The sequence below is a fragment of the Crocuta crocuta genome, unplaced genomic scaffold (assembly GCF_008692635.1).
Source record: "Crocuta crocuta isolate KB4526 unplaced genomic scaffold, BGI_CrCroc_1.0 scaffold119, whole genome shotgun sequence".
Taxonomy (NCBI): domain Eukaryota; kingdom Metazoa; phylum Chordata; class Mammalia; order Carnivora; family Hyaenidae; genus Crocuta; species Crocuta crocuta.
Window position 1 is genome coordinate 2,594,587 of NW_027551562.1, and position 9,842 is coordinate 2,604,428.

At 47.0% G+C, this 9,842-nt stretch overlaps 1 protein-coding gene across 2 annotated transcripts in view; it reads right to left on the reverse strand.

The window, feature by feature from the left end:
- Positions 1-1,067: 1,067 nt before the first annotated feature.
- Positions 1,068-9,842, reverse strand: part of DNAAF11 (dynein axonemal assembly factor 11) — a 78,546-nt gene continuing 69,771 nt past the window's right edge. For both annotated transcript variants that reach the window (XM_077749957.1, XM_077749956.1), the window contains 2 exons: positions 9,454-9,539; positions 1,068-1,585 (listed from right to left, as the gene is read on the reverse strand). In XM_077749957.1, the coding sequence (XP_077606083.1) occupies positions 1,408-1,585; positions 9,454-9,539 (264 nt within the window). In that variant the 3' untranslated portion in view covers positions 1,068-1,407. The remainder of the gene's footprint in view (positions 1,586-9,453; positions 9,540-9,842) is intronic.

The window sequence follows — 9,842 nt, forward strand, 5'->3', positions numbered from 1 at the left end:
GCCTTTGCACTTGCCGTTCCCTGTTTTTAGGACACTCCTCCACAGGCTCACTGCCTCATGGTTGGATCTCATTGGAGATCCTGGCCACACTGCCCAAATTTTATACCATAAGTCTCCCACCTGGCCTGCTGCAAAGGGGCCTTGCACTTACCCCAGATGACTGTGCATTGAGAAACAGAGTTTTCTGGAATTATGGGACCCTAACTCTGAACTGATGATAATTCCTCAAAGACCCCCAACAGCAACGTGGTCCACAGTCAGGGGGAGGCTGTTTGTATTTCGGCTGGGGGAGACCGGGAGGAAAAAGTTTTTGTGAACCTAGCCCATTTAGTTCCTTTATATTGTCTCTAAATGCTGCTTGAACATGGATGAATTATTGCGTCCTTTGACTTGCAGCTATAGGCACTAGTGGATACTTGGACATCTCTTTCCCTAAACCTATTAAGGCATTGGGTACACTTAAATTTGTTTCCATGCCACCCCGGGCAATAGCTTTGCTAAACTTTTTTCCCCTAGGTGAGGAGGGTCTCCTTTCCTCCAGCACCTTCCTCTTTCCCATGAGCCCTCATGGCAGCCTCCTCAAGGCTGGTGGAGCTGCTGTAACCTTCTTGTGACCGACAGAGCGCTCAGCTCTCCCCAAGAGAGAACCCGCGCAAGGTGTCTAGAGCACCCCGAGTCTCCCCTTGTGGCCGCCATCTCTGGGCAGGTAGCTCCCAGCCAAGGCCTGGGTGTGGCGGAGGGTAGCTGGGCTCCACCATCTTGACCCAATGGACTTGTCTTCTGTGGACAGTCCTGAGCTAGAGGGCCTGTTTTCTCCGAGCTGCGCTGTCTCCCCGGCTCCATTTAGCCCATTGTACTTCCACCTGCTTCCTTCTCGTTTTCCAGATGTCAATCCTGTACCTACGGCCTGAAGGGCTTTCCCTTCCCACTCCTGCTGCCTCTCCTGCCCATCGTCCCCAGACATCTCCACCAGGAACCACGAGAAGAAAACTGAAACACTGCGAAAATCCCATTAGAGCATTCCGATTTGATCTGAAATTACAGTTTTAACTTCTGAGCTTGACCAATTTGCTGAAGTACCAATTTAATAATCAGTGCTTTTATCTCCGGCTTCATCTCTCTGCATTAGCTGGCAGCTCTGTGATTAAAAATCAGCGTCTTAATGTAATAGTTCTGTGATTTACCGCACGTTTGCACGAGCCAACATTTTACTATAGACAAATGAGTTGCAGCCTTGTAAGGTATACATTTGAACTTTAAACTGGTGTAAGAATATTACTGTGTAAAGTAGAACACTGGTGTAGTAAAGCTGACAGGTAACTCTGTGTTTACCCCAAACATGGCACACCACACACTCTGCACCAAGGGAAACGGGGTCTGGTGGGTCCGTCAACGCAACGTGATGTTTCAGATCAACGGAGGCACTTCAGGGTTATCTTCAAAGTCTGGATCTTCCCCACTTGCTATAATTTTGGGTTCAGATCGAACTCTTTGGGGCGTGGGTGTTTTCTCCTGAACTATGTGAGCCACGTCCGGGAAGGAATGCTTGCCAGGATCTACTTCTAATTTCTCAATTCGCTTGCTTCTATAACAGAAAAAAAAAAAAAAAAAGGCAAGAGGAAATTGAGAGATGTCATTTTAAATTTAATTTCAAATAGACTCAACTCAATTGAGTTCATTCATTCAGCAAACATTGGCGAGTGATATCCTTAGAGCATGAAGACAATAGTAAGATGCTGTCCTGGGTTTCAAGTAGCTCAGAACCTTGTAGAAGCAAGAGTCTGACCATGGAGAAGTAAAGGGCTGATCCACAGGAAGCTGGAGGGGAGGTTGGCTGGGAGATTCTGCTCACCTGAGAATCTTTATTTATTTATTATTATTATTTTTTTTTTTTTGGTGAGATTCTTAAGTAATCTCTTCACCCAAAGTGGGGCTCAAACTCACAACCTGAGATCAAACGTTGCGTGCTCTACTGACCGAGCCAGCCAGGTGCCCTGCACCTGAGAATCTTTATAGACTACAGCAGGCAAATCCCACCGCCAGGGTCAATGGGAAAACCACTGTAGGCAGGTCTTACTCCTGAATGTGGCTAATGAGCCTCTTAGTGATTCAGACAATCCAGCCTATGTGCTTTTGCGGGTGCGTTTATAGAAGTTCAGGTGCCTAGACATCTCAGCCCACCAGTTTTCCCCACAAGATCCCACCCCCGCTGTGGGCACCCAGTGTTTTCGGCAATAGCTACGTGGAAACAGAGCAAGAAAGATTCCCAAGTTGCCGTCGTTAGAAAATTCTAGATAATATAGGTCACTGGGGTGCCTCCCTGTCAGTTTTGATCTGTAGGCCTAGGGATGGGGCCCAGTACTCCCCCACCTACCCCCCAGTGATTCTGATAATCAGTCAAATTATTTTGGAATCACTGGCCTGGTCACCCAGCTGGTCATTCAACAGAATACATAAAGTGCCTCACAGATTCTAGACACCAGAAATCGCACGGTCTGTGCAAATAGGACGTTTCCTGGTGACATCTAACAGCACCGCAGAGAGCTCGAATAGAACACTTATCACATTATCGTGTAATCGTCTCATTACTGATCTGTTCTCCCTATTAGACCGGCATTCTTGAAGCAATTATATTGTTTTCTTCATCTTCTATCTTTGGCATATAGCATTTGCGAATACTTGTTAAATAATGAAAAAAAAATACTATACTGTGGTGCAATCATGAAATTAAATAAGGCACTATCTCTGACCTAAAGAAAATCACAGTCGGTCTCGTCTGGGAGCCCCACACTAATGTCCTCAAACCACACTTAGGCAGCAGACACAAGGTACTGGGAGGAAGGGGCTCAACTTTCTCTGGAAAGTCTGAACCCTCTGTTCTTACGGCCCATCCCTCGTCATTTCTATCAGCTGCTTAACCCTTGAAGAGGTTTCTAATTCTTCTCAGAATTCTGACCAATACACAGGGACCCACCAAAGGAAAGTGTAATGTATACAAAGAGTATAAAGTATACATTTTCTGAAGACCCAGATACTACACCATAAACTCTGTAAGAAATTATACTTTTTCAAAGACCGACATTACAGTCATTATTAAACATGGCTCTACCTTTTAATTACTGTGCTCTTGTTTAAAAGGCTATCATAGCTACGGCTTAATTAAGTAAATATCTAAATTCATCTATTATAATTATGTTGACTTTGAGGAAAACAGCCCATCTCCCTCCCAGGCATAGATCTCCCAGGCCATAACTTCTGGATCTTCGTAATAAAGAGTGAGCTCAGCCAGATGCAGTTCTCCGCAGCTCCCCCCCTTCAGATGTTGTGAGGAATAATGTGCACGCAGGACTTGAATTAGTCATGAGTCCCCGGGTAATAAACAGTGAGCCTATAAGGCCGGGAGCCCCTGATGATCACACGAATCCCAACATAAAGACGAGAGGGCCTTTTCTCCCCTGCCGTTTCCTCCCTTAATGTCAGGCACCTGATGTGACCGACGGCAGGTGCCATTGCCAGTTTTACCCACCACCTGCCTATCAGAGCCAGAACGTCTCCAGTCCAGTCAGAAGGACTGGTGGGCAAGATGTATATTTTCATCACTGGGGAAGACAGCAAAACAAAAAAATGTCTAAATTCAGGCATAACGCATCAAAGATTGAGTTCTTCTACTAAAGAACATAAGGAAAGAACTTTCTTCTGGTAATACGGTGGGCTAGGATTCCCACCCCCACTGAAAACCCTACGGAGATCTGGAAAGATGTGATAAGATACTAAGGAACCATGAGGACAGGATTCAGCAAGAGGAGGAACCGGAGAGGAAGTGGGTCCCTGCAGCCACCTTTGACCTGAGGGCATTTGCTGAGCCCCTAAAGTGGTGCTCCAGTGTGGCTGGCCTTGTGGAGTCTGGGAACGGAGGTCAAGGTGCTGAGCATGCCCGGGGGCTCTCCCAGAATGAAGAGTGAATGAACAGTTAGCGCACTGTGCCTGCCTCCCCGGGCCCTGGGAGGGACGTAGGACAGAGAAGGGCTGAGCTGTCACCACAGCCCGGGGCTGCCGTGGGTTTACAGTGGCCATGGTTAAAAAGCCGCGATCTTGCTATGAACATAGCAGCACTCTCAACAATAGCCAGATCATGGAAAGAGCCTAAGTGTCCATCAAGAGACGAATGGGTCAAGAAGATGTGGTTTATCTGTACGATGGAATACTCCATGGCAATGAGAAACAATGAAATCTGGCCACGTGTAGCAACGTGGATTGAACTTGAGGGTGTTATGCTGAGCGAAATAAGTCAGGCAGAGAAGGACAGCTACCATATGTTTGCACGTATAGGAGGATTAGGAGGAACTTAACGGAGGATTGTGGGGGAGAAGAAGGGGGGAAATAGTGGAGGAGAGGGAGGGAGGCAAACCAAGAGAGACTCTGGAATGCTGAGAACAAACTGAGGGCTGATGGGTGTCAGGGGAGGGGAAGGGGGTGACGGGCACGGAGGAGGGCACTTGTGGGGATGAGCACTGGGTGTTCTATGGAATCCAGCTTGATAATAAACTATGAAAGAAAAAATAAAACAGATTCCAAATTAAACAACAACAACAACAACAACATAACAACCAGCGATCTTGAAATCAGAGTGAAGCGGTTCTAAACTGGCACTGTCCTCGGGTACCAGCTGCCCCAGAGCCCAGGCCAGCGCCCCCCAGTGGAGGACTTTTCACCCTCTGAGAAGCCCCCAAACTATCCTCTAAGGCAACGGAGCAGCTCATAGTAAAAATGAACCAGCCCTCAAGGAAAAAGGGCCCTTTGTGTGAGAACCAGCAGAAGCAAACAGAACTGGAGAGAAATGAGAAACCTAAGGTTTGAATACGAAAGCATGGATATGAAACGAAGAAAATGTTTCAGACTTGATGGGTTAATGTTGAACTTCTCCTCTGGGATCGGCGAGAAGACAGATACAGCTGCCGTCACTTCCCTTCCGCACCTTCCCGGTGCCTTTCCCTCTGCACGAAGGCAGGAAAAAGAAACAAAACGTACAGCATTAGGAAGAAGGAAATTCCTCACTCTCTGTAGGGAGAACGAAAATCCAAAACAACTAACAAATGAATAAAATAATAAGGGAGATCGGCAAGTCTGCTGGGTACAAAAATCAAATACAGAAGTGACTTTCATAGTGGTGGTGACACAAATCCTGTGAACATACTCAGTGCCACTGAGTTGTACACTTTCTATTACTCGAGATGGTGAATTTGATGTTCTATGTATTTTTAAAATTTTTTATAGTTTTTTTATTTTTGAGACAGAGAGAGACAGAGCATGAGTGGGGGAGGGAAGAGAGGCAGACACAGAATCTGAAACAGGCTCCAGGCTCTGAGCAGTCAGCACAGAGCCTGACATGGGGCTCGAACCCACGAACTGTGAGATCATGACCTGAGCTGAAGTCGGATGCTTAACCGACTGAGCCACCCAGGTGCCCCGATGTTCCATGTACAGAAAAAAAATCTATTGCAAATCTATACCCTAGCAACAAAAACACAGTCATGATAATATCAAATCACACACCTAAGAACATCAATACAGTATGTGGATATTTAAAATGAATTTAGACATAAACCTTGCAGCCTTCACAAGCAGTAACTCAAAATGGAATACTGACCCGAACACAAAAGGCGAAAGTGCAAAACTCCTAGAAGTGAACACAGGAAAAGAGCCAACTGAACCCTGGGGACGGGTGATGCCATCTTACATACAGCGGCCACGGCACGAGCCACGAGAGAAGTAACTGGCAAGCTGGATTTCATTAAAATTACAAACTTCTGCTCCGTTGAAAGACAATTTTGGGAGAATGCCAAGACAAGCCACAAACTGGGAGAAAACATTTGCAAAAAAAAAAAAACAAAACCAAAAACCATCTGATGAACAACTGTTATCCAAAATATACCAAAAAACCCTCCTCGAATGCAACCTTGAAAAAACAGTGTGATTCAAAGATGGGCCAATGGTCTTCACAGACACCTCACCGGGAAAGGTGTGCAGACGGCAAATTCACAAATGAAAAAATGCGCCGGACCATTTGTTGTCAGGGAGACGCAAATAAGACAATGAGATACAATACCCTGCGTATTCGAACAGCCGAAGTCCAGGACACAGGTCCCACCAAATGGTGGTGAGCACGGGGAGCATCAGGAACCCCCCTCCATCACTGGTGGGGACATAAAGCGGAGCCACCACTTTGGAGGACGGCTGGCAGTTTCTTCCATAACAAAACATACCCTTAACCATGCCGTCCGGCAACTGCCCTCCTTGGTATCTACCCAAGGTTGCTGGGAACGTATGTCCACCCAGAACCCCTCACACAGTGTTTATAGCAGCTTGATTCATAATTGCCACAATCTGGAAGCAGCCGAGATGTCCTTCAGGAGGTGGGAGATAGAGACTGTGGCCTGGCCGGATAATATAATAGAGTGTTACTCGGCACTAAAAAGAAATGCGCCCTCAAGTCACAAAAGACATGGAGGAACCTTCCACGCGTATTATTATGTGAAAGAAGCCAGTCTGGAAAGGCTACAGGCTGTATGATCCCAGCCCTATGGCATTTTGGAAAAGGCGAAACGACAGTGACAGCAGCAAGATCGGTACCTGCCAAGAGTGGGGGTGGGGAGAGAGGGATGAATGGGTGAAGCCCAGGTATTTTGAGGACACTGAAACTACTCTGTAGGACACTGTGACAGTGGACACATGTCTTTATGCATTTGTCCAAATCCACAGAATGCACAACACCGACTTTGAACCCTAACATCAACTATGAACTTTGGGTGATAACGATGTATGTCAATGTAGGTTTACCAGTTGTAATAAATGTGCCACCTTCGTGGGGGGTGTGGATAATGGGGGAGACTGTGCATGAGTGGGGCAGCGGACGTTTGGAAAACTTCTGTGCTTTTCATTCAGTTTTTCTGTGACCCTAAGACTGCTCTAAAGAAGAAAGTCTATTTTAAAAAAAAAGACATCATGAAGAGAGTAGGAAGGCAAGCCAAAGAATGGACCGAAATTTATAATTCTGGCTCTACTTCGTGACCTTGGGCAAATTAATTTCTTTGAGCCTCAGTGCATTAGGAATACCAGAATTTCTCTTGTAGTTATTTTGAAGATGAAAGGTAGGTGATGGAGAGTATCACGTAGCAGAGAGTAAGTACTCATCACTCAGTAAACCCAGCCTGAGTGAGGTATATGTCCCTCCTTGATCATAGTGTCATGGGATCACAAGAGTTCACAGAATCGGTGACCTTCCCCGCCAAACATGATTTCCTCCAGCCCCAGGGGAACGAACCTCACTCCACAGATCTTCCCAGTCACTCTGCCTCCATAGCACGAGAAAAGGGCCGCTCTGGCCACGAAAGGCTAGATGGCCCTCCCACTGCGTCTGCCATCTTCCTGTCCCTCAAACTGAGAGCCTGCCTGACCTCACTCCCATGTGCAGCCTTCTTAGTTAATGGGATCCCCCAGCCAGAGCCTGAGGTGGTGTGGACGGTCAAGTTTGTCAATGACTAAGGATCACCTTGAACAACCTTCACACAGACACGTTAAGTGCTCCTGCAAGGTGATTACTTCTCAGTAATAAGAATGAACAAGAGGGGCGCCTGGGTGGCTCAGCCAGTTAAGCATCCGACTTTGACTCACGTTATGATCTCATGGTTTGTGAGCTCGAGCCCCGTGTCGGGCTCTGTGTTGACAGCTCAGAGCCTGGAGCCTGCTTTGGATTCTGTGTCTTCCTCTCTCTCTGACCCTCCCCCACTCGTTCTCTCTCCCTCTTCCTCTCAAAAATAAAAACATTAAAAATTAAAAAAAAAAAAAAAAAAGAATGAACAAGAGAGGCTTTGCAAACAGACTGCCAGAAGTACTACTATAAAGAATTGTGCTGACACATCTCTAGTTGTCAAGTGTAATCACTGTCATGGTGATTTTACCTGGGGTCTGAACACTAGCTTCCATACTGGCTGCCCATCCCTGCGATTCCTCGCAAACTGGATTCACATTCCTTCCATGTGTTGCTGCTCCTGGGGGCTAATTATGACCAGGAATATTCATAACAGCATAATACCCTGGAGTCTCCATAAATGACACTGATCTGGGAAATAGTAGAGTTGGTCTCCAAGGTTCAAACCAGCACCCCAGCTTTCCGAAGGAATTCAACTCCCATACCTGTTGTTCGAGCAAAGCTCCCGTTCCAAAGTCCACACCACTTCCACAGTTGAGTTGGAATGTATGAATGCCTGACTGCTTCCATGATGCAAGACATAAATATAGCTCTTGCTCAGGTATTTTTGTAATGACAATTTCAGCATATACATTTGTATCACAAAGATAGCTTGCCTTGGTTCAAAATAGATTTTGCCATCTGGATGGGAAGAGTCTGGAAGTCATGAGGAGTGGAAGGAGAGTCGAAAGGCCCCGGGGTGTGCATTCGAAGGAAGAAGTGAAGTAAGGAGAGCTTTGGCCCAAATGCTTTAAGGCGATGCTACTGGTCACGGGGGCCGGGCTTCGTTCTGAGGGCATTCAGGAGACCCGGTGAGGGTCTCCAGCTAGGAACCGAGGACAGGCTTCCTGCCACTGGGGGGGCATGCAGAGCGGGAGGGTCCTGGCGTGGAAGAAGCTGCCGTGGAGGCTCGCAGATGATCTGGGAGCAGAGCGTGGACAGGAGGGCCCATGGTGGGGACTCCTGGCCCTGGGAACCCTGAGAGCTTTACAGTCTATGAAGTGACATATGGACCATAAAGGGGCAGCGTGAGCAGCATTATGACCGAGGCTCAGCAGGGCTGTCCCAACATGTCAAGGCTACTTGACCTTCAGACATTCCAATTTTGTTTTACTGTTTACTTATTTTTGAGAGAGGGAGAGAGCATGAGAGGGGGAGGGACAGAGAGAGAGAGAGAATCCCAACCAGGCTCCAGGCTCTGAGCTGTCAGCACAGAGCCTGATGTGGGGCTCGAACCCATGAATCACGAGATCATGACCAGAGCGGAAGTCGGATGCTTAACTGACTGAGCCAGCCAGGTGCACCTAGACCTTCAGACTTTCTAAACTTCTCTCCCTCATTTTGCCCAGCTGTAAACCAAAGATAAAAGTGGTGAGGATTAAGGGTGTTAATATGGGTGAAGGACACACGAGAGAGCCTGATACGAAGTAAGTGCTCAGTGGATGTTAGCGGTCATTGGCGTTGATCTCATCATCCTCACGATTATTGCCACAAGAAATTGGGGCCTGCATGCCCACAGATTTGTTTTTTAGGGACCAGGAGCCTATAAATCAAGAGTCTAAGTTTTAGGAATAGACATTAACATTCACAGCGTGAATCATCTGTAAATGTTAACTAATTGTGTCTTTTGGGGAGGGTGCATTCTAGCCACCAAATGACAATGAAGAGAACTGTAACGAAGCTTCCGCCAGCTGGGGAGGTGGTACCTTTGGTTTGTGCGCTCTCTGCTGCTGTCCGAGGGACTCGTCCCAGACCCTGAGGTTTGTCGCCAGCCTGCGATGACTTCGTCTACCTAAAATAGAAATATAACATGCACTAAGCGGTACGTTCTTCTCTGACATAGCGTCAAAAATATACAACATTTGAAGTCTTTCCACATAGGCCATGAAGGAGTGTAGCTGTAAGCCCTGCACGTGGTACGAGAAAGGGACATCACACACTACATCTGTCTTGCAAAGCCACAGCTATCCTTCATGTGTCAAAGGCCAAGCAGTGGGGGGATGTCGTGAATTAATTCATGTAACACATTTTTTTTGAGAGCCAGCAACCTGCCAGATGCTGCTTGGGGGGGTGGGGATTTAGATGTGGTTGAGAC